Source organism: Cryptomeria japonica, chromosome 3 (genome assembly GCF_030272615.1).
Source record: "Cryptomeria japonica chromosome 3, Sugi_1.0, whole genome shotgun sequence".
NCBI lineage: Eukaryota > Viridiplantae > Streptophyta > Pinopsida > Cupressales > Cupressaceae > Cryptomeria > Cryptomeria japonica.
This window is the reverse complement of record NC_081407.1, coordinates 193,231,925-193,257,931: the sequence shown is the minus strand read 5'-3', so window position 1 is coordinate 193,257,931 and position 26,007 is coordinate 193,231,925. Positions and strand designations below refer to the sequence as shown.

Here is a 26,007-nt window from a genome sequence, read left to right as displayed (position 1 = left end):
ACCATACTAGTGACCTCATAAAGGAGAGGTAGGAAGAAATGAATAATCCATTTATGTAAAGACTCTCTTCTTTATTACGTTTTACCCCCTTAACATCTTTTAGCTTATGTTGGGATTATTCCTAGCCTATACATCCTCACTTTTCCTACAGCTTTAAACAATAGTTACCTATATTTATAATTGGACGCATGTGGGCAGTGGAGGAGTAGATGAACGATGTTATCACTTGAATAATAAAATAAATTATAAATTTAATAGATTAATGGATATATCTCATTCTTTTGACCAAAAGCAACTACTCACCACAAAGGAAGAGGCACTATAATGACCAAATCATAAGAAGTTGTAATAGCCAACCACAAGTCATATATTTTATCTTGGGCCCTATATTGCTAGAGTGATATGATACATGAAATTAGATTGCCTATACTTTGACAAAAGAAAGTTCCAATCAATCATGCAAATGTGTCATATTTGATTTGATGTTAGTGGAGAAATGTAGAACCAAATAAATTAGATTCCTGTCATCAAAAAATTTGGTAAAAATGTAGGTCCTTATGAGTTGATAGATTAATTAGATATATGAAATGGGTGAATGATATTTAGTTGATTGATATATCACTAACGATATAATAATCAAATTATTATTTTCATAAAACTTATGGTTGGGATTCTCACAGGTACAAACCTAGTTTGAATTGATCAGTCAAACTTTAGACTATGAATAAATTAGAGTTATTTGTTATGACCCTAATCAAATACTCTAAAAGCACAACTAATTATGATGACCATCAGTTCTAGCAAGTGAGGCAAGAGACCTTAACGTAGGGTCATCTCTTTTGAACATAATAAGTATATGAACCATAGCAAGTGAGGCAAAAGATCCTAGTGTGGGGTCATTCCCTTTGAACAACAGAGGCACTCATTCATTATTCAACAAAAATCTCAAAAAGCAGAAGTGATAGGGGAGCAGAGAGGGCATTTTTCTTTGCTTCAGTCACAACCTTATAATGAAGAGAACCTTTATAGTTGGGCACCTAGGAGAGAATATATTCCTAGACAGCAATGAAAGATAAATATTTGAATAGTATTAGTTATACAAGTATTGGTACAAAAAGAATTGAAAAGAGTGGACGTACAAAACTAAAGTAATGGGAAAAAAAGGGAATGTAAGTATTCTCTCGTCCCTATCTTTTTATCAATATCTACACTTTACCATGCAAGATTATTCGATTACTATTTTTTAAAGTAAAAAAGTATGTGTATTGCAAGACAAGCGTGTCTTTATCCAGAGGGAATATAATCTCTTTACCAACTATGGTGGCCCACATAAATTCTTCCCTCGAGGTTACTAACGTTAAAACCGATCACACTTAGAAGTAAGTTTTGACCAGCTTTTACTTTTCCAGCGTTTTGTCATTTGCCTTTCAGACTCACGCCTCTCTACCTCTGAATAGAAAAAATCATGCCACAAGTGTGCTTGCTGCCATGGACAGCTATGTGTAACCTGTAATACTAGGACAATAGGACAATTAAGTTTGTAGTAGTTTGTGTTTTCTGTTTTTATATAGCGGATTATAATGCTATAAAAAGTATATATCTAAATCAGAATTCTTTTTTTAGTTAAATAAATTGTTATAGATATGATATTTAGTGAGGAAGTATATATCTATCAAAGTTCGTCTTTCAGTTGAGATATTGAGAGTAGGGGTTCTAGTCGAGAGTTGAACATGGCGCAATCACAACTAAATTGTCATCAACGTTAGAATCTAGTCAAGGGTTGATGTGGTGAGGAAGTATACATTTAAATTAGAGTTTGTCTTTCAGTTGAGCTGTTGGAGTAGGGGATCTAGTCAAGAGATGAACGTAGCGTAATCATTGCTAAATTGTCATTAATGTGGGAATCTAGTCAAGGGTCGACGTGGTGAGGAAGTATACATCTAAACCAGAGTTTGTCTTTCAATTGAACCATTGGAGTAGGAGATCTAGTCAAAAGATGAACGTGCGCACAATCATAGCTAGATTGTCATCAATGTGGGAATCTAGTTAAGGGTCGATGTGGTGAGGAAGTATACATCTAAATCCAAGTTTGTCTTTCAGTTGAGCTGTTAGAGTAGCAGATCTAGTCAAGAGATGAATGTGGCACAATCATAGCTAAATTGTCATCAATGTGGGAATCTAGTCAAGAGTCGATGTGGTGAGGAAGTATAATCAGAGTTAGATAGGGGATCTAGTCAAGGGTTGAATATGGTCTAATCCCAACTCAAATAGAGCATCCCTCTAAATTAACAGTCACAATTGAGCAAAACTACTCCAACCAAAGTATCGAATCAAGGGTTACACCTAATGGAATTGTAACTACTTTTAACCTTAATGAATGACATAATTAAGAAACATTAGTTTGTAATTACAAATTATACTCAAATTTTATATAAAAAATATTTATAATAAATTTTAAATGTTTTTAAATTAAATTACTTTTTTTTGCATATTAAAAGATATAAACTATAATTTGAATTGTTTTCATTTACAAAATCGAAATCAGTTTTTAATTTTTTAGTGTAAAGAATCTTTGTATTTAACTAGATTTTTTCTTTAATTTATATGTTTTTAAATTTTTTATGTGTTATATTCAAACAATTAAAAAAATTCTTCTAGAATATATATTAAAAATTGACAAGAGAATATTTTAAAATTTTGATCTCTTATAGTAAATAAATTGGTTGTATATTTTAATTTTTAATTTTATAACAGAATATAATTTGAGTTGTTTTCACTATTTTAATTCTTCAATTCATTCTAAATGCCCTTTATTTAAAATTATTGATATTTTTCCATTAAAATGCTTTTACAATCCTTCACTCTATAAATAATATTAAAATTAAATTAAGATATTTTTACTTGATATATTTCAAAAACTAAAAATATGATTTTGTTAAAAAAACTATTTATTTTAATAAATGAAAGGATTGATTACACATTATATTTTTAATCTTTTATAACAAAATATAATTTTAGTTGTTTTATTGACGACAACTCTATCTTTTTTAAATTGAATTTTTGTTGCTAATATTTGAACTCTTTCAATACTAGAAAACTTTAAATTATTAGACAAATTCTTAGTTAAAATATCTTGACAATTATTCCTTCTTAAAATTATATTAAATATTACAAAACATAATATTTTATAATTAAATTAAAATGATTTTATTTAATATTAAAAAAAAATATGACAAATAAATCTTTTAAATTTATTTTTTCAGTAAATATGTTAAATACATACACATTACAATTGTATTCTATTCTATTTTATTGTTTTTTAGTAAATAAATTAATTAGTTACAGATCACAATTCTATTCTATTTTAATTTTTATTAAAAAAAGTATAATTTAAATTGTTCTTATAATAATTTTTTTCAACTTGGTTTATATGAAAATGTCTTTAAATAAATAAAAAATTTCAAATAAAAATGTATCACAATTTTTTTTTGAATTAAAATATAAAAAACAAATACCATTTTAAAATTTGATTAAAATAGTTTATAATTGATATATTTGAAAATTTGAAAATATGACAAAAGAACCTTTTATAGTTACTATTCTCTTAACAAATTTTCAAATTGAATTCAAACACTTCATCATTACATCTACTAAATATAAAATCATGCATAAATATTAAATAATGCATACTTAATACATATTAATAAACTTAATGTTAAATACATAAAAGTAGTAAACTAAATAATATTGAAAAATGTGTAAATGTTTGTGTCAAAACCTTATTAATATAAAATATATAGAAATATTTATAAAAAAAAGATAATAATTTAATATTTATGAAAAAATAATATTGAACTACTCCGCACACACATATAAACAATTAGAGACATAAAAATTTCATTTTTTATATAATTACTTTAAAATTTTTAGATTTGATAGTGAGTATTTTTCCACCAATGTTTCAAATTATATTCTATGATCTATCATCAAGATAGATGATTTCATTTCTTTTCTCATCAACATTTGGATCATATTCTATGATCCATCTTAGAATGAAGATAGTCAAAGACCTATAATCCATCTATAGGGTGAAATTCCGTAATGGATCATAAGTATAATCAGAAATGTTTCTTTAACTATCTATTTTCATCCTCATGATAGATCATAGAGTATGATCTAAAATGTTGCTTTGACTATCTTTAGCCTGATGATGGATCATAAAGACGGTCTCAAATGTTGACAAATATCTTCATCTTGGAATGAATAATACAACACAATATGAAATGTTGATAAAAATAGAAATGAAATCTTAGTCTAAATGATAAATCATAGAATTCCAATCTAGAAACTCCCAAATAATATAACAATAAATCATTTTTTTCATTATTTTAATCTCTATCATATTTATAAAATTAAAATAATAGTAAGTGTAAATGGATCCAAAGAGAGGAAGTCGTTAACCATTAGAAAAAGTAAGGGTATATGTATAAATATGCAGATATGCATACACTAGGAGAGAGCGTGTAACGGAAAATGATATTCCATGAAAAGAAGAGAAGATTTGAAATCCGTCGAAACGTTCAAAATTGCTGTCAAAATCTGAGCCCTACGGACAACCTGGCTGTTTTACACCATCAAAGTTAGGTTAACATAGACAGTTTTTGTATGTTTTTGGCGGTCACTTTTAACACAATGTGTGTAATTTACCATGGGCTTGAGAAATTTCGTGAATCTTTTAGCTGGGTCATTTGGGACAAAAACAGGGGGGGTGTTTTTTAATGTACAGTTTATGTATAGTTGTGAAGGACGTGTGCTTTTTTGTATGCATGTGTGGAGGTGAGGTGGAAGTGATAGGGAATCACAACCAAAAAAAAATAAAGTTGATGGATAAAATAAACCCATTAAAAAAAGTGAAAGAATATAAATATAAAAATAATCCCGGCAAGGATTGAGTGAGTGATGGATGAGTTTCAATTTCACGGTCATGTGGGCTTTGTGGGCTCACTTTTCTAGGGGAAAAAGGAAGAGAAAGGAGGAAAGGGGGGCTCATGTGTTATGCACCCACATCAATTTGAATGCTTAATGGCCATGGAATCACAGATTAATGGGAATATAATGGAGGGCAGTGGGAGTTAGGAGTATTGGAATATCTATATTAAGGAAATGTATACATTATAAATTTGCAGAAGTTCAGCAACAGGAGAATGTTGTATTTGTTTGTGTTGATGTTCTAGTGTTTGTTGGGTTGGGATCTGATGATAATTAATGCATATAAAGCTTAGTGAGGTATATGTGAATAATATATATAAGGGGCTGTGAGAGAAACAAGCATCCTAGAAGTAGTAGGTACAAGACTGCCCTGACAAAAGAATCAGGGGAGTGGGGAGGATTTGCAAATGGAGGGATTATGGTTCAGCTATTTTTTGTTTTTTTAAAGAGTGGTATTGAAAAATGGGCAGAGCATGGCATGATGGGCAGGAGGAGGGAGGAAAGGAGGCTCAAATCTCCTTGCAGGCGTGAAGCACGAGCTGTGTAGAGGAATTTGGGAAATTCAATGCGAGGGATCATCAGTTTTCGAGGAGAAAGAGGAATGTGAGATTTCAATGTTACAAACATTAGTTGTGCTTGAGATTTTGCATTGAGCGAATTCGAGCGTGTGAGGGGGGCCAGGCTTTTCTCATGAATTTTTCATACAAAAATACCATTTTCTCTCTTTCTTGCTATCCTTCTTATCTTGGTTTTTCCCTCCAACTGTGAATAACTACAATGTGGTGGTGGTGTTCTTCGATGGAGAAGAGGAGAAGGTTGAGTATATTCTGGGTGATGATACTTTTGTGTATGAGAACTACCTTCGCAGCACTCACCCCAAAGGGCGTTAACTATGAAGGTATGTATGATTATGCCCTTGTATGGTTTTGTTGGCTTCTGTCGCTGAAGTTTGGATGGTAATAAATTTTTGTCATGGGTTCCTGTTACTTAATTTTGGGTGCTGTACAGTTTTCTGAAATAGGAATATAAATGGTTGTCTTGTGTGTTGCAGTTGTTGCTTTAATGAGAATTAAGAGTATGCTGGTTGACCCACATAATGCATTAGACAATTGGGATTCGACTTCTGTAGACCCTTGTAGTTGGAGTATGATTACATGCTCGGCTGATAACTCTGTCACTGCCTTGTGAGATTCCTTCTCTGCCTTTTTACTTTCAGATCGTTTTTCATTGATGAGTTTATTGTTACGAGTTCATTTCAGAAATGGGTTTTATTACCGTGTGGTATGAACAGGGACTGATTTTCATGAATGTTTTGTGAGACAGAGGAGCCCCCAGCCAGGGCTTAGCAGGCCCATTGTCCGATGGCATTAAAAACCTTACCAATCTTCAGACTGTGTAAGTAAACACACTTTTATCTTCTACCTTTGAGCATGGTGACTAATATGAATAACCGATGCAGAGCATCTGTACATATCTATGCCTCCTTTTTTCTCTGTAAACTGATACAAAAACTTTTCTCCGTCATATACAGCATTTATTCCATTCGGTTGTAAAAACATATCGGTAATGAAAGAGGACTTTTATGTGTGACTGAGAGAACTATTCAACATATTTGTATCCGTTTATACTGGTTTTTATCAAGGAAAAAGCAAGAGATCGCTTTCTGAACTTCATGCCTAAACAATTAAGCTGTGAGACGAATGCGCTAACTTTTTGACATTTTATGCAGGCTTCTGCAAAACAATGCAATATCCGGGCCACTTCCTGAAGAAATAGGGCAGCTGGATAAGCTCAAGACACTAGACCTCTCCAACAATCAACTCAGCGGCGTGATACCTACTTCACTGGGTCAGCTGAAGAATCTCAACTACCTGTGAGTATCACAAAAATCCTCTTATATTTCATGGGTATGTGATAATGGCTAATGATGTTTATCCCTGTATTGATTTGTTACAAAACAGGAGACTGAACAATAATAGTCTTTCTGGACCGTTTCCTACATCACTAGCCAACATCTCTAGCTTATCATTTCTGTATGGCTCTATTCCTTATTCATCTTTTATTTGCCATTTGGGTGCTTCTTTATGCTAGGTTTTGTTTTAGTATTTACTCGCATGCCCCATTTTCAGGGATTTGTCTTACAACAATCTAAGTGGCTCAGTGCCCAGGACTCATGCTCGAACCGTCATGTACATACAATCTTCACTCTTACGATATCTTTGGATCATGTTTCTCATGTGAATGAACTTGTGCATTAAAATATAGCTAATATTTATATTGAAGTCCTGATTGTGGTGTTTGGGTGTTCGAAATTTGGCAGTATCAGAGGAAACCCTTTGCTATGTGGAGGCACAGCGCAGAATTGTCTTGGGGAGTCTCCAGCGCCCACGGTCTTCACTGTGAATTCATCAGAAGGTGAGGTGATTTCTGCTTCTTTCATACTGTCAATCTTTGGCTGTTTTCCTTTAGTTAAATAGTCCTTTTGTAGGTACGGTACCAGCTGGAGATTCTAGGAAACATAAGGTGGCAGTATCTTTCGGTGTAAGTCTGGGCTTCTTATGTGTAATGGCTGTTGGAATTGGGCTTTTCTTGTGGTGGAGACAAAGACACAATCAACAGGTTTTCTTTGATGTCAATGGTGTGTCCAATCTCTTATACACCCAATCTTAAATTTCTCATATTGCTAATTTCTTGTATTAGCTATTCAGGTTATTATATTTAAGCACCAGGGAGGTTTCTCATTCAGATTACATGTGAACTTGCAGAGCAGCACGATCCAGAGGTTTGCTTAGGACATTTGAAGAGATTCCAATTCAAAGAACTCCAGATTGCTACCGATCACTTTAATAGCAAGAATATTCTGGGTTCAGGAGGCTTTGGGAATGTTTACAAGGGTTGCCTACAAGATGGCACTCATGTAGCTGTAAAACGACTGAAGGATGCCAGTGCTGCAGGTGGAGAAGTTCAATTCCAGACAGAAGTGGAAATGATCAGCTTGGCTGTACACAGGAATTTATTGAGACTCTGTGGTTTTTGCATGACCTCCTCAGAAAGACTCTTGGTTTATCCATACATGGTTAATGGGAGCGTGGCCTCTCGTCTGAGAGGTTCAAATCCTTCTCTTATAACCTTCTTTTCTAGGTCTCCAAACATTAAGGGCAGAGCAGAAGGGAGCCAACAGGGCATAAAATCTAGTTCATATGTTTTGTATTTCTCTTTTCCAATATTTTTTTTTAATAGAATTGTCGATTTTGATATAGATTATGATCAGAGTGCAATTTAGTTTTAGAGCAAACTAATTTGGATATTGTAAACTGACAGATCACATTCATGGAAAGCCTGCATTGGATTGGGGTACAAGGAAGAGGATAGCCCTAGGAGCTGCAAGGGGACTTCTATATTTGCACGAGCAGTGTGATCCCAAGATAATTCACCGAGATGTAAAAGCAGCAAACATCCTACTAGATGAGTACTTCGAAGCTGTTGTAGGTGATTTTGGTCTAGCAAAGCTTCTAGACCACAGGGATTCACATGTGACCACAGCTGTTAGGGGTACTGTAGGGCACATTGCTCCAGAATATCTTTCGACAGGGCAATCTTCTGAGAAAACTGATGTATTTGGCTTTGGCATACTATTACTGGAACTTGTTACTGGTCAAAAAGCTTTGGATTTTGGCAAGGCAGCAAACCAGAAAGGAGTGATGCTGGATTGGGTAAGTATATATGGTTTTTTGTTAAGCCACACCACGTTTAGTATGGTAAAGGACTTCAAATTTGCTTTTTCTAAACATATTATCACGATCACAAATAACACCACTAAGAAGTATCCTAAGCTGTAACTGTCTTCTGGTGTACATTGGGCAGGTCAAAAAATTACATCAAGAGAAAAAGTTAGACCTTCTGGTAGACAAAGATCTGAAGACCAATTACGATAGAGTTGAACTTGAGGAAATGGTTCAAGTGGCATTGCTCTGTACTCAATTTCACCCTGGTCACCGCCCTAAGATGTCTGAAGTAGTTAGAATGTTGGAAGGTGATGGATTGGCAGAAAGGTGGGAAGCATCACAGAGGGTTGAAACACCTAGGTATAGGGGGGTAGAATTTATATCGAAGAGATATTCTGACTTTATTGAAGACTCATCATTGGTTTTGCAAGCAATGGAACTTTCAGGTCCCAGATGACATTTTTGTGAGAAGTTATATTGAAAATCTGTAAATGATCACATGTCATGTGGAGTCTTCAATTTTTTCCCAGAGTATCTTGAATTAACTCGGGCAGGACTGGCCATGCAGCTTCCTTACAGTGTACAAGATGCACTGTGGTGCGGTCCTGGCCTGTGGATGTTTTTTTGTAAAATTATTGTAGTATATGTTTTGACCAGATTTCAACAGGTTGCATTTTTCGGACATGGTTTTCCTTAAACAGATCGAGGAATATAAGCATGACTTAGTTGTTACATAACTTTGTAAGGTTTTTGACTTCATCAATCGATATTCAGATTGCCTGCAAATTCCTGAAAGTTTGCTGTGGGTTAGGCAGGCAACATTTAAATGTGCTATATGAAAATTATAAGATTCTCAAGGACAGTTATAAGTAACAAACCAAGTTCCCCGTGAGCTCCTTTTTCTGTGAAGTGCTTGAAGTTTGTTTAACTCCAAAAGTTGAGTGGATGACTAATGTGACCCTGCAAATTGTAAAGCATAATGGTTGAAGTGTAATTTCTTTTAATATACAAGACTTTTCAAGTTTGTCAATGGTGGATCACTTACAAACTGCAGAAATAGCCTATGGATGGCCAAAAAAGAGCATCTTCCAGCACGTTCTTGCATAAAATTCAACCACATCAGATATTATGCGATAGGATTTTTTTGACAAAACTGTGCAGTTGGTTGATTCCATCTTAGCGCTTTTTAATACATGAAATGAATCTTCCAGTAACATCTTAAAATTCTCATTGTTATGCATTATAAAATATTTTATATAGGTTTTAATAGTTGTTACTGCAAACGTTTGAAGCCAAACTTTTAAATGGATGGAAATTTTAATCTACACCTTTGGATGAGACCTGTGGGGAAAACCTCTGAAAGGGTTTGGATTTTTTTTCTGATCTCATTCAAAACAGTTCAAGCACTAGCAGACCTAGACTCCATCGACAGATTTGAAAGTTTTTAATATAACTGATATTGAAAAAACATTGACTACAAATTATAAGTTGCATATCAAAACAATGGGGCTACTTAGTATGTAGTTTAATGCCTAAATTTACATCCTTCAGCCAAAACTATACATGGAAGTATATTGATATTGTAATAGTCGATCTTATGCAACATGAGTTGTGTTTGAGCCACTCGCATCCAACACAGTTCTAATACCAGGATTTCCATGCTAATTTTTTGAAGGGATTTAGTTATAAATGCGAAGTTACATCAATCTTACAAAATGGTTACAGTAGGAACTTTTTCTCAGAGGAATTTGATTGAAGGAAATTGTAGATTCTTAGCTCATATGATAAGTCGTCCTTGAACATCTTCAAATCACTTGCACTAAATGGGCAAAGGTCTTCTTAAAATGTTAGGGCGACATTTAGATTCTCTCAAAATTTCTATGCACAGGATTTTGTAATTAAATTTTTCTTGAGGCATTTGACTAAACGACTGATATTTTTGTCTGATAAGTAAAATGTTAGTTCTTGACTAACATCTTCATATCACTCCACCGGTAACTAAGAAGTAAGGTCTTCTTGAAATGTTCTTACATTTTGATTTCTACATAAGTTCTATTGCTGTCAAAGAAAGGATGTTGCATAACTATTTGCTGCTATTCTATTCATTCAGGTTACTTTGCAGGAGATAAAGTAAAGACCTTTAAAATTACACACGATAGGGTTATAATTTGATGAGATACAATTTAGAATATGACTAAGAGTCAAATAGGGTAAGAAGTCTAGTCTACAGGTATGGACACAGTCCCACTCACTCATTCTAACCTTAAAGAGAGGCCCCCACAAGGAACTCTCACGAAATAAAATTGCAAATAATTGATTAAAGCAAGTGCTTGGGGATCTAGAAAGCTGGAACATGTATTTTGGGAGCTGTTCTTCCAAACTTCTGTTACCAAGAAAATAAATGGATGCATAGTATTTCAGTGTTAAGATTTCTTGAGGATCAAGCACTAAACAACCTCAAATATTTAACAAAGCAGTGAAAATGCTGGTCGCATGATCATACAAAAGAATAATTCACCTAAAATTTCCGATGGTTTGAACGAAACCCAGTATCTCATAATGAATCTTCAGATGAAACACACTGGACAAATAATAAAAAAGAAGAAACCAGAATAATAATAAAAACTGGTGGTCCAAATGCCTCAGTGTACCTTCTTAATCCGTTGAACAGAATATGGTGTCATTTGACACAGAAAGTGACAAAGCAACCTAAAAGAGATGCATTGCAGATAAACTTAGATGTAAGCAAATCTAAATATTGCTCTTCAAAGAAGTTATAGGGGGAAATGTTCACATCATACCTGAACGAGAAAAATCTTTTCAGATAAGTCATATTACTAAACAAGGAACGTTCACAGAATCAAATTCAGAAGTAACAATAGAAAGTCTCATGGATTGTAGAAATCTATTGACATAAAATGCTCAAGATTAGATAATAATTGTTACTATTAATATCTTCGACTAGAAGAAAACAAGGTTCAGACATAAACTCTACATCATATTATAATGGTGAAATTTGCAAACCATGTCATTTTTCATTTAGTTTTGTGCTGCTTCGATACGAAAGTCTTAATATATCAACATGTTAATAAGTGGAATATTTTTATGTTAAGAGGCTCACAATCTTATATCTGTTCATTCTTATATCTTTATTTATCTCCATTAACTTCATTTTCCACAAATTCATTATCTACTTTGAAATTGACACTTTGCGCTTTTATATCATTTTTGAGTGGCATGGGATTGATTTATGGCAATCTCGAGAAATGATCCTAAAAATTCAAGTCATTAAAAATCTAAATTCTAACTTCCTCACCTTTTCACTAGACGTTATGAGCTAACCAAGTATGTGTTTCATGCGACATGTTTCTATGTCATGGTTTCTAAAGACATTCATTGTGCACCAGAGCACATTTGATGCTAGATGACTCTAAGAATCATTGAGAAGAATAAGTAGAGCACACCTCAATTTTGAAAAACAGAAAAAATTGTATCTACAACATTACCAAATAGGCCATCAGCATGTCTGCCAAGAAATTAAACCTAAGGGAACCCATTCATGTATGTGTTGATAAATTCCTCACTGGCATCTATAGACACCACTCTGAACAAGTAAAGGCTATTAATTCTCCTGACAGACTTTCTATCAGATCAGTTCTACACATTAGATCATGTTCACAGAAGTTGAGATCAAACTCTTGGCACTCTGGATAAATCTACAGCATTTTCTGAGGCAGTTCAGGCTTTAAAACATTTATTAGACTGATAACAATTTCTTTTACAGTAACAAATTGATATAGGATGACATCAGTATTATTAATCTATCATCAATCTTAAAACTAAATATAGTTAATCTATTTATTTAATTTCTTAAAAGGTATCCTGGAAATAAAATCTATATATTTAATTCAGTTGGTGTTCAGCAGCAACTTACAGAAAACCAGTTAACAGGAATAAAGAGAGAAATAAACTACAGATTGCTAATGCCTTCTAGACAAAAAATGGCATCCCAAAATGTTAAAAAGGGCTCATATTCAGGCATTGGGGCCTCTGCTTATAAGACTTTAGGACTTCCCTTTTCTTAAGATGCTCCAATTCTGCCAGGAAATCATGGTCAGAAAATTGTCCTTAGATTTGAACTGTAGCACCCCCACAGTTTTACAATACATACAATACAAATTTTCTGTCTTTCATTTTGGCTTTTTCTCTAAATATTTAAAATAGAAGGCTGTAAATGGAATCTGCAATTCTCTTTTTATAGGAGAATATTCCAGAGAAATCCATAAGCCACGTATTCTTAATTGGCCTTTTCCCACCACTTTACATGGCATTTGTCCCCACCATACAGTCGATACCTTTATTCCTTATGTTCCCTCGTGATGGAATCCCTTTATATGGCTCCACCTCGTGTATCTTATTTAGATTTTTTTTGGATTTTATTTCCTAGTAAATTTATAATGTATTATTTTTATTCATAAAATTTTCAATAATTTTTAATTTTTTAACTTTTGTTCTTATTTTTAATATTTTTATATAAATGATTCTTTTTAAATATCTTTGAAATGTCCCATTTTAATAACATTTTTTTATATATTTGTATTTTCTACATATTCATTCAAAATTTCATTTTTTACTACTAGTATATTTGATTTTAAATGAATTTTGTTTAATAAAATTTAATGGAAGATTATAAAAAGAAAACATATATTATATAAATATATGAAGTTAGGATGATTTTATTGATTTATAAGAAAATAAGATAAAATATATTTATTTATTTTTTTTCCCATTTTCAACGTGGTTCAAACACACGAACTTTGGACCTACATGGGACGAACCCAAAGCCTTAGCACAACCATTCTAACAGTTTGAGCTAGCTTGTTTCCCCATTATGTATATTAGTTGTACTTAACTAGAATTACATGTTTGATTTGAGAATATAAATTATGGGTCTAGTATAAATTTAAAAAAATTTAAACATTAAATAAATATATGATGTTAAGATGATTTTATTAATTTATAGAAAATAAAATTAAGATTTTATTTTGAGTGTTAGTTGTACTTAACTTGATTTACACATTGGTTTGAGAATATAAATTATGAGCCTAGTGTAAATTAAAGAAAGTTTAAAAAATTTAAAAATTGTTCAAAGGTGAGGAGGGTGAGCTAAACTAGATACCAATTTAATTTGATATACTCTTTTGGTGGATGCCCACAAATAATTTCCTTTCTCATTTATCTTTTATATTGTCCTCCAAACTATAGACAACTAAATCTCTCTTTTTGAATGAAATTATATCTTTTCACCAATATTATTCCATCTACTTATTACTAAACAAAATAAAATACAATCTCTACATAAATAACAAAAAAATTAAAAATAAAAAGAAATAAATATAATTTTTTTCCCTAAATTTTTATACTTCCAAGCTAAATCCTAATCCCTTCCATTATTTTACTCCCAATATATCTCTCTTTGGTTTGTTCCAATCTTAAATACCTCATGATGAACTAATAAAGTATATTAAATACATGTACATTATAATGATTTTATTGATCTATAATAAAAAAGTTTGAAGGTTTGTTTGTTTGTTTTTTTATTTTTTATTTTTTAGTATTAGTTATTTTTAATTTCATTTACATGTGGTTTGGGAGAACAAATTTTATGTAGTGTAAATCACAAAAGAATTCACTTTTTTTTTTTTAATACTTGAAGACTTAAACTAGATACTAATTTGTTATATGAAATTCTTTTGGTAGATTTCCTTAAATAAAGTCATTTCAGGGTTATCTTAGATATTATCCTCCAAAATATACATCAATTGAATCTTTCTTTTTAATCAATAGTTTATTTTCACCAATATTATTTTGCCTACTTATTACTAAACAAAGTAAAATACAATTTCTACATAAACACCACACATATATACCTACTTTTTGTAATTCCTACCTACCTCCTAATTCCTTCCATTATTTCACTCCCAATACCTTAAAAAAAATATCTACCAATATATCTTTTTTTTTTGGTTTCAATCTTAAATATCTTAAATATCTGGCCATGTACCTATCAACTATATTAAATATATACATATTATAACAATTTTAATTGATCTATAATAATTTTTTTAAATGTATCATGTATAGTGAGTATTAGTAGTTCTTAACTTCATTTACATCTTTGGTTGGAGAAAAAAATAAAATGTATATAATCTAAACCACTAAAAATTTGAAGAAAAAAGTATATGTTTTTCTTTTATGCTAAGCCATATACTTACATGAAACTCTTTTGATGGATGTCTACAATTAAATTATTTTCTTATTTATCTTATATATTGTCCTTTAAAACATATATAATTTCAGTCTCTCTTTTTGAATCAATTTTAAATCTTTTTAACAAATTTATTCCACCTATTTAAACAAAGTGAAATGCAATCTCTACTTAAATAACATAAAAAAATAAAAAAATAAAAATATAACTTTTTATAATTCCAACCCAACTTCCGTCTCTTTTAGTAAAAAAATGTTTAGTTACATATCAATCTGGACATGTTTTCAATAATAGTTTGAAGTAATATATTTTTCAAGGCATATGTATTGCAACTATGTAGTAGAGAGTGCCCACAATTGTTAATAATGAATATGTTCAAAATTTAACATCATATATTTATATAATGCACTCATCTCTATAACTTCAATTCTAAATTTAACAACCCTTAACCTTTGATCTAAGTTTAACCCTAACCTTAATTTTTGTCTTAAATGTCTAGCCTACTTCAAATTCTAGTTGTAACCAATAACCCTAATACTAATATTAACATAAATTTGCATTGTAGCCCTAATACTTAACCTAATTATAACATTATATACAATCCTAATCCTATTTTCCCCTTAACTCTATCCTAGTCCTTAATCTAAAACTCTAGTTACCTTAATTTTAGAAACAGTTTGAACCTCAATTCTAACCTTTGGTGGTAACCCTTATTCTAACACTAACTCTTGTTATAATTCTAATTTTAATCCTAATTATAATTATTAATAATAAATGTAATTACAACATAATCTATAATTGTAATTATTATAAATATTTCTAAATAATTTATAATTAATTTACATTTAAATTTAATTATGACATAAAATAAATTAAGTGATCTTTATATCATTATTACTTAAAATGTATTGGCATGTTTGTAATTATTGTTTTTCATAAGATGGTACAAATGTATAATATGTTGTTTTTGATTAAGGATAAAATAGGTTTTAAGGGGTCCCAAAACCCCACAAGACAGTGTCAAAGGATACAAACAAGGAAAATGAATATCCCAAACACAACTAAATGGGCTAGCACCAGCCAAACACCAATGCAACCACAAACAAACCATGCCAGCCAAACAGACAAAAGATAGCCATTACAAATCAGGCAGGCCTCACCAACAAGACTACAACATCAAACTATAGCTCATAAAAGCAAAGAATGAGGGTTTAACAGGCACCCTCAGCCAACCAGTAGACAAAATCTCCAAGCAGCTAAAAGCTAGCCCAAACCTTAACCAAAAACAACTACAGTCTATACTGGGCCTTTGAAAACTGTCAGCATCCAGCCAGACACGATTCCACAAGATAAACACTAAGAGTTGAACAAAAACATGAGGGTTTTGAAAGGCTCCCCTAACCTTCGATTTGGGTTTTGTAATGGCTCCCAAAACCACTAGGATGAAGCACAACCTTTAACAACAACGCACCTTTCCACCTCAATAGGGCCTGAAAAGATGGAAACCGTCAGCAGAGAGAACAAAGCTTCAGACCACGAACCAAAGTCTAGCAACCAAGAGATGGAACCACACCACTTTGCTGGACAACTGGTTTATAAAAAAGCTCCCAAAACCAAATGTTAAAGAAGAGGCTTGAACCAGTCCAACTCCAAGAACATAAGCTCAACCTAAATCTCCACCTTTATAGGAGAAAAGGGACAAAAACCGAACAACAAGGAGAGAGTAGCAATCAATCATCCAACCTCGAAAAATGAGGCATCCAAATCCCCCAACAGGATCCATCCCCCCGAACTTAGCCTACAACTCTTCCCCTCAGTAGAAGAATGATCCACCTCAATAGGATATACTAAGAAAGGCCGAAAAAAGAAACCCTGAACATATCCAAAAATTAGGTTCAAATAGACCCCCCAAACAAAAAACCCCTGTAGCAGCACAACCCACAACAAGGGCTGAAGATGAGCATCCAAAGCACAATCTGAGGGGAGATAAAAGGCACTAAAAAACCTTAGTAGTGGTAAAGAAGGAACCAGGTTGTCAGAAAAGGCCCTCAAATATATCATCGAAAAAAGCACCCTGGGCTTAGAAAGATTTCACACAACCCTATGAAGAAAAGAGGGACTTGAGAAAAGATATAACAAGACAACCCCAAACCCTTCAAAACCACCCAAAGCTTAGGAAAAACCACAAGCCCTAAGAAGAGCTAGTCCCTGGAGACTCCACCCGGATCCCAGACCTCCCCCACACCCCAAGACAACAAGAAGAGGGAGGAAGGCGTGCAAAAACCACCATCACCGTCCATAGACGTAGCAAAGAGGGCTCATCCACACCCAGTACGGGCCAACTGCTCAACCCCAACCACTTGAAGCAGAGCCCCGTTCTCAAGGGAACCGATAGAATTTAGAACAAAATCTGCGTTAGCCACAACCCCCTCCTGGCACAATACCACAACAAAACCAGGAAACGGTGCAGAGCTCAAAGATAAATGCAGGCCCACAATAGGAAAGGGCTGTCCAAATGTGCCCAACACTGCAAATGCCCCTCCATCCCCAGTCTTCCGAATCAGTCTCCTCCTCTCCTGAGGAAACTCTAGCTCCACAACCACTTCTCTTGCCTTCTCCCATCAGAAAACTTATAATATGTTTGTTATATAATATGTTAAATTATGATAAGATTAAGTACTTTTAAAGTTTACCAAAAAAAAAATGAAAAATATTACAATTAAAAAATAATATGAACTAACTATTATGTGACACATGTTTAATTATTTATTTTTAGTTTGAAATTTCACATCCCCTTCAATATGTGTTTGTAATATTAATTCTTATTATTTAATATTTTTGAAATTATATTTTATAATAATTATTAATTAATTTTATATATTTAAAAAATAATTTATGTATTATTGTAATAATACTTTACAAATCATTATTGCTTACAATTTCATACCTAGTACTCTCTTTGGAAGTTTAGGCTTGTAATGAGAGGAAAGAAATAAAAAAATCTAAATATATTAAAACCCTTAAAACAATACAAGATTAGGAAAAAAATTAAATTTGAATAAAGGGGGAATTTTTATGTCTAGCATAATTGCAATGGCATGATGCATTTTTTATGGCATAGATGGTGGTCAAATTTTTTAAAATAATTACCAAATATTGGTGAATAGATCAACATAGTGGAAAGAGTGAATTTTGTCTAAAATATAGGTAAAATTTGTTAAATCATTGTGAAGAAAAAATATATTTTTAACTAATAAACTTAGACTTTACACTAAAAAAATTTAAAAACATAAAAAATACTTGTATGCAATTAGTTCAAATAAATTTTTTAATAACCAATTAAATGCAAAATATAGAACTTAGTGCAATAACAATATATATATATATGTGTGTGTGTGTGTGTGTGTGTGTTTATATGTATATGTATATGTATATGTAAAATGTATGTATCTTAACGACAAGTACTAATAATATAATTAACCTCTACTTCTAATATTTCTTATAATCGTACTATGATAGTACCTATCCAAATACCGAAAAAAAGTGCTTTAAATTAATCGAAATTTGTTTGAACAAACAACCAAACTTTATCATGCTTGATTTTAAATGAAATTTGTTTAATAAATTTAATGGAAGATTATAAAAAGAAAATATATTAAATATAAGTATGTTTGATGATTTTATTGATTTTATAAGAAAAAAATGAAGGTATTTTTTTAATACTAGTTGTTTTTAATTTTATTTATATGTTTGGTTTGACAAAATAAATTATTTGTCTAGTGTAAATAAAAAATAAGATTTTTTGGTTTGTTTGGGTGGAAAGGGTGAGCTAAAACTAGATACTAGTTTAATTTGACATATGAAACTCTTTTGCTGGATGCTTGCAAATACATTCATTTCTCATTTCTCATTTATATTGTCTTCCAAAATATACACAAGATAAATTTTTCTTTTTAAATCCAATTATATATTTTCACCAATTTTATTCCACATACTTATTCCTAAACAAAGTAAAACACAATCTCTACATAAATATAATTTTTTCCCCAAACTTTAATACTTCCAAGCTAACTCATAACTCCTATTATTTCATTCCCAAACATAAAAAAATATTAATATAATTAATCTATATCTTTAATACACATACGTTGTATCATTCTTAAATACGTAATGATGAACTAATAAAAGATATTAAATAAATGCATTTATAATGATATTTATTGATGTATAATAAAAAAGTTTAAAGGTATTTATTTTATTGAGTATTAATTATTATTAATTTCATTTATTTTGAGAAAATCAATTATATGTATAGTGTAAATCATAAAAGAATTTAATTCAATTTTTTAAATTTTTTTGTCGTAAATAAATTCCATTGTCATATCTTGTATATTGTCTTCTAAAATATACACCAATCAAATCTCCCTTTTTGAATAAACAAGTGCCATGTAATGGTTAGTACTTGTTGTTTAGATTTGTAATAGTAATTGAGTATGCTTTTTTTGCAAATTAGCAAATAGAAGAGATTAATAATTTTGTAACAATAACTTTAATTGAATCCTAACCCTAATTAAGTTGCAATCTTATTTTAACCCTAACTATAATACTAATTGAATGTTAATTATAAATTTAATTGAATCCTAAATTTAACACATAATAATCCCTAACCTAAATTGAACACTAATCTTAACCCTTACTCTAACCCTATTTTAACTCTAATAAAAGTCATGTCTCTTATTCCAATTATAACTTTAATCTTAATCGAATTGTATTCCTAACCTCTTTGAATCCCAACCTTAATTTAACCCTAACCCTAAATTAAAAGTTTTACCTATAAGCCTAGTTGATCCTTAACCCTAACTCCAATTTAAATTTACACCTAACCCTTACCCTAATCAAATCCTTTAAATTTACACCTAACCCTTACCCTAATTAAATCCTTACCCCTAACCATGTTTGAACTATAACCATAATTTAATCTAAACTCAAAAATTTCTTTTTTATAAATTTAATTAAACACTAATTGAATCACAATCCTAACCCTAATTGAACCTTATTGCTTATTAAAACTCTAACACTAAGCTATAAATCTAATCCCAATTGAACTATAATCCTAACCCTATTTGTAATAGCAATTGAATATGTTTTTTTTTAAAACAATTAGCAAATAGAAGAGATTAATAATTTATACTTTATTAATTATAATGAATGAATAGGTAATCGAAGAATGAGAGGCTTAGTAAAGCTATTGATTTTATAAATTTATGTCAATAATATTTAATTTTTTCAAGTAACAATATTATAACTCTTCTAAAATTTAATAATTATTTGAGAATGTGATTAGTGAACAAATCATAAATTATACTTAAATAGTAGTAAAGAAAATTTAAATATTTACTATAGCAAAAGACACAAAAGTGAGAACAATTTTTTTTTGTTTTACATTGTAGTGATATTCATTATATTATTTTTTTCACTAATATTCATTGTATTTTTTTTTTATATTTTGTATTAACTTACATTAATATTTATTCAATGAAATGATCTTCATGTTAAAATTATTAGATTTTTTTTTATTATTCTAATTACTAATATATTATATTGTTGACTTATTATATTATTATAAATATTAATACTTTAATTATAAGAATATTTTTATTTTAAACATTATATTACTATTTTATAATTTTTATGACTATATTAATAATGTTTTATATTATATTATGTTATTATTTTATTGTTGATTTAATCTTGTTATGTTATCAAAATTTAATAGTATTAAATTAGGTGAGCATAATGCTAACCTAACCAACCAAGAGCTATTTATAAATTATAACTACTAAGATAATAAAGGAAAAATTTATTTGTCATGGTAGATACCTTGTAACATATATCAAATAAAAAAAAGTATAGATTTATTAGCAAATTTTTATATTATCAAATTGCATGAGGATAACTAAAATAAAGCTTTAAAAGATATACAAATTTTAAATAATTTGAAAATAAAATAAAAAACGTACTAAATATTATTTTAATGTACCTAAAAATTTGCCTAAAAAAATTCATGCAGAAAGTGGATCAGGGAAATTAGTAATAATATGCAAATTATTTGAGTCAATTAGATTGAATTTCTGTAATTTGAAAACTTAAAAAACATGCATCTTAACTATTTAAAATTGAAAAAAAAAATCAAAGAAAAAATTGGTGGAAAGAAAAAAACATATGAAGAGACTTTTGGTCGTCAAGTAGAGGAGAAAATTTGTCTCTATGAAACAAAATGTCACCTTGACACATTAAAAAAATCTATTGAAGAGACATGACAAATCGAGGAGAGATTTTTTATGTCTCCTCTATGACACAAATTGTATACTTGTAACTTCAAATCGAAGAGACTTTCAAAATCAATAAAACTTTTTGATAAGTCTTGTCGATCAATTGGAGAGTGGGTTAAAAAGGAAGATTATAAAAAATGATCATCAATTAGGTGGCATTACATCACACAAAAATTGATGGGTCTCATCGACTAGTCACAAGGATGGCAATAAACTTCATTGAGGAGACATTTGATATTGAGGAGATAATTTTATTGTCTTCCCGATCAGAGATAAGAATACAAGTGATGGCACCAAACATATACATTGTGATCAAAGAAAAGCTATTCTCGTCTGGCTGATGAGGGTTGTCACATCAGAGGCACAATTCAAAAATTTGAATGCATTAATGGTTGTTCTGCTAATAGTAATGGTTAAATGAGTAGAAATTTACTCACAGACCTGGGTAGAAATTATAAACACAATTGAAGGGCACAAAAGGATATGCAATTTTCAGAGAGCCAAAATAGAGGAAATAAAAGCAAAGGATCCTCTTAATGCAAAGCTGATTAGAAGGGAAAATAAACTATTGAGGAAACATTAGGAGTTTCATGAAGAAATAATCACATACTTTAACTACTTCAATGAGAAGAGGGATGTGGAGCTGCCACCTTTTATGGATGATGAAGGCAGAATAATAGCACAAGAAGAATGGAAGGAAAATCTAGCAGCTATGTTGCTTAAGTGGAGAAAATAAATGATGAAGATAATGTGATAGGCAATACAAAAACCAAAATGAATGATAAGTATTCCTTGGAGTATACCATGAGGCACCTGATTCTAAATGTTAACACCTAGAAAATCCTGAAATACATAGATCACGTCAAAGCTGTTAATCTTTTCATTACATGAAATTCATGAAGACACTAGCAAGGACTAAGCGACATATAAGATGCAAGGTGAATTCTTTTCCAGGCTAACCATAGCCATGTGCATTCATCAGGAGATTGAAGACTATGGATGTAAACTAGCAGATTTGTTTTTCTATGATTTCTTTATATTATTGTTTCAAACAAACTTCTAATTTTATAGTTATCTAGTGATGTGACTTTTGAGGTGGTGGTTTGAAGCTTGTTGCTCTCTATAAAGAGAACCACAACCGCTACTAAAAACAGGGAGATAAAAAAAACATTAATACATTTTTAGAACTTTAAGAACACTTGTTGGTTTTCTTCCTAAAGCTGTGAATGAATACAATTGAGAGCTTTTGAATTTGGTTTCATCTATTATATTGGTTAAATTAACCAAGGTTTTTTGATATCTCTATATGTGGAATTTATGTGTCATATTGATTTGAATACCAAGGGTATCTCAAATTGATTGAAAACATCTTTCTTTATGATTTATTTGCACTTGGTTCTCTCAAGGAGGGATTAAATTCATTCAAATAAGTCAACTATAATTTTCTACATCTATTCTCAAGGTATACCCACCTAGGCCAAGCAAAGCCCGAGGAGCAAGGAATTGCAACCATATTGGTTCATTCCATTCGTTGGCCAAAGATAATTGTCAAACTTGACCATAAATCATTGCATACCCTTAGAGTTTGACAAACTTGCAATTTTAGGAACCAATAAGTCACTCAGTATTTAATGTTTTACACCTAGTGTATTTGATATTTGTAGTAGGTAGTTAGCTAGTTGTTATCTCATACCTCATCACACCTTTTTTATTTATATAGCATGTGTATATATTTTGTATCATCTGAAATTCTTCATTCACTCATTAGTGAAATAGCATCTTTCAGGTTGCTTCTCTATGTGTTGTGAATGTTGTTTGGTTTGCAAGTTGTTGCTCTTGGGGCACACCAACAAAAACAAGAGCAAAACATTATTTATCCAATATAGAGTATCTAGTTTCACAATAAAGAAAGATGTGACTAATATTGCAATGCTTGCCAAAATACCCTAGAGAAACTAACCATCTAATATGCAAGTAGAGATAATTTTTTAAAAAAAAACATCTTCTAATACAACATGTACAATTAACTACTCATATACATTGAACATCCATTAATATGATATACACATATACCCATCAAGAACGTAAACATAAAAGCATAATCATATGAACTTGTTACACAAGTGGAAATACACACAACTCTACAATTAATCTTTCCCTAGGGTATCTCAACGCCATTACTTATAATCATCATTATGAACAAATCAACATAAGTATAAATTAATAACTACTATTATAATACAAAGCATTCTAACTCAACCAACATTTCTCTTTACATGCATACATAAGATACCTTACTAGCCTATCTATCATTAATACATCTATTAATAATGCAAATCCCATTAAACCCTCCTAAGGTTCATTTAAGAGCACCAATCCAAATATACCCAATCCCAATTTGTTATTCAATAAAATCATTTTTTCTAATATTATCTACCACATCCCTAATCCATTCCTAACCACCATAAACAATCACATATTATAATATGCATTTACATAGAACCAATTACATTGTTTCCACCAATGAATCCATATCCAAGATACAACAAGATACATCTATATGTTCTCTTACAAGTACTATGATCATGACCTAATACAATGACTACCATTACATTTACATCAATTTTTTACATCAAAGGGTATAGCCCTCAACTACAAATTCAATTATATCATGAATTATACACATACATATGCCATATGAATCATATAAATCAATCATCTACAAATGTCCATCCATAAGCTAGAGCGATAAGATATCCACATCCACGCAAAAGCATCCAATGAGGCATATCCCAATAGAAGAACGCATCAACCATCCGACCATGTGAAACCATAAGGAACCACCCCTCATGTTAGGAGATGACATAAGATCCCACTCACACTCTAGATCTAGGATTACACCTAAGAACCAAAGGATAACACTCCACACATCACATGGATAAAACAAGGCTCAATAAATCATAAGACCTCCAGAGGCTATTCACAAATCAAGACTCAAGGTGCTAGGACCTACATGTAGAAAAAAGAGTGTCATCACATGCAATCATAACGAGAACCTGGGCACTTATCCTAGTCCAAGATGCTCATGTGGAGCCATCTCAACTTTGAAGCAGTAAGGGAGATTAGCTTACCTGGGTCACCAAGGCCTTCCCAATCCTATCCTGGATTACCACCCCTGGGAAAGGCATTGGGGCCACCATATCAATTTCTTATCTTGATAAGATGAATTACTCCTACTAACCAACCCTTCTAGAATTAATTAATTAAGTTGTCACTTGATTATAAGGTAAATTCCCAATGACATATTCTGGCGATCTAGACCCTGGGTAACCTAGCTGTCTACTCCTTACAACCCTAGTCACTCACTTGGAAGCCCACTCCCCCTAGCATGCACCTAGACCTTAAGGTGGCAACACATACAAACATAATATAACATGACCAAGGGCTCTCTACAACATATAGCCTAGTTGTCCAAGGTTCTCAATCAGATAAATAACATCAAATGCCATCATAGGAGCCTCATACACTATATACAATCACAATATCAAGATCATATCCAATATGAGCCGGGGTAGATAGCATAAATAACACATAAAATCCATTCCAACCAATAAACTGATCCTGGGACAATTCAGGAACCCTGATAATCAAAAGATAACAACCTCTGGGAAGAAACAAAATTGGATAATCAACTCAGAAAACCCAAAAATGATAAAAAACACAAAAGACGAGGCAGTTTAGTGCATTCAAAGGAAATAATAGCGCATTGACTAGTTCTTTTAGCACATCCACCAAATCTTTTAGCGCATCCACCAGTTTTAGTAGCACATAGAACAATTCTTTTAGCGCATATACCAAAACATGAAACAGACTTAGGGACGACCTAGAAAACATTAGGATAAGTCCAAAAGTTGAATTCAATGCTTATACCAAGGGTGGACTATACAAAACAAGGCACAAATGGAACATTAACATAAAATAAACCAAATGATCAACAATAACTATCAATGGGAATTAATACATAAAGATATACTTGTCACAAGCATATATACACCTCCCAGAAACACACAAGGAGCCAAAAAAGTAGACCAGAACAAGTAAGGACTTAAACGGGGTAACAAACCATCCCAGGCACATAATGCAAAATGACAACTCTAATCCACACCTCCAATCCGAAACAATATACATAGCAAGTTGGAGAAATCACATAGAAGCTACAAGGCGTTAATGTCAAAAACTTCAAACAACAAGAAATAATAAATATATACACATATACATTAATACCAACCTTATAGTATAACTTGATAATTATTCCTTTCACATATACTCCCACCTACTCCCACAAACAATCTTTTCTAGAAGACACAACGAAGACAAACTTTCTAGGAAAACCAAAATCATAGAAAGTATGAATGCAACCAACCTAGAAAGATAAAATTGATGGAAAAAAGGGAAAATTGGAGGAGCACAAATCCAATCCAAGCAAAACTTCCAGCCAATCCAAAATCCTTAGTAATGTAGAAAAAAATTCTAAGAACCAACCCCCGACAATGCACAGGAAAACCAATAAATAGAAAATCAAGCCAAAACCATACAAATATGTCAGCCAATCAGAATAATAGACTTAAATATATTCCTTACCAACCCCTATGCAAATACCAAGGTAAGAATATAAAATATTATTTTACTAACT

At 31.4% G+C, this 26,007-nt stretch overlaps 1 protein-coding gene across 2 annotated transcripts; it reads left to right on the top strand.

The window, feature by feature from the left end:
* Positions 1 to 5,002: 5,002 nt before the first annotated feature.
* Positions 5,003 to 9,744, top strand: LOC131035057 (protein NSP-INTERACTING KINASE 2). Of its 2 annotated transcripts, none has more exons than XM_057966677.2 (11): positions 5,003 to 5,887; positions 6,041 to 6,173; positions 6,313 to 6,384; positions 6,719 to 6,862; positions 6,951 to 7,022; positions 7,119 to 7,178; positions 7,310 to 7,404; positions 7,490 to 7,627; positions 7,755 to 8,096; positions 8,311 to 8,702; positions 8,854 to 9,744. In XM_057966677.2, exons 1-11 carry the CDS (start codon positions 5,767 to 5,769, stop codon positions 9,169 to 9,171), a joined length of 1,887 nt encoding a protein of 628 aa, XP_057822660.2. In that variant the 5' UTR covers positions 5,003 to 5,766; the 3' UTR covers positions 9,172 to 9,744. The 2 variants fall into 2 exon arrangements, with proteins under 2 accessions (XP_057822660.2, XP_057822659.2); XM_057966676.2 differs by having other exon boundaries at positions 7,478 to 7,627.
* The last annotated feature ends 16,263 nt before the right edge of the window (positions 9,745 to 26,007 follow it).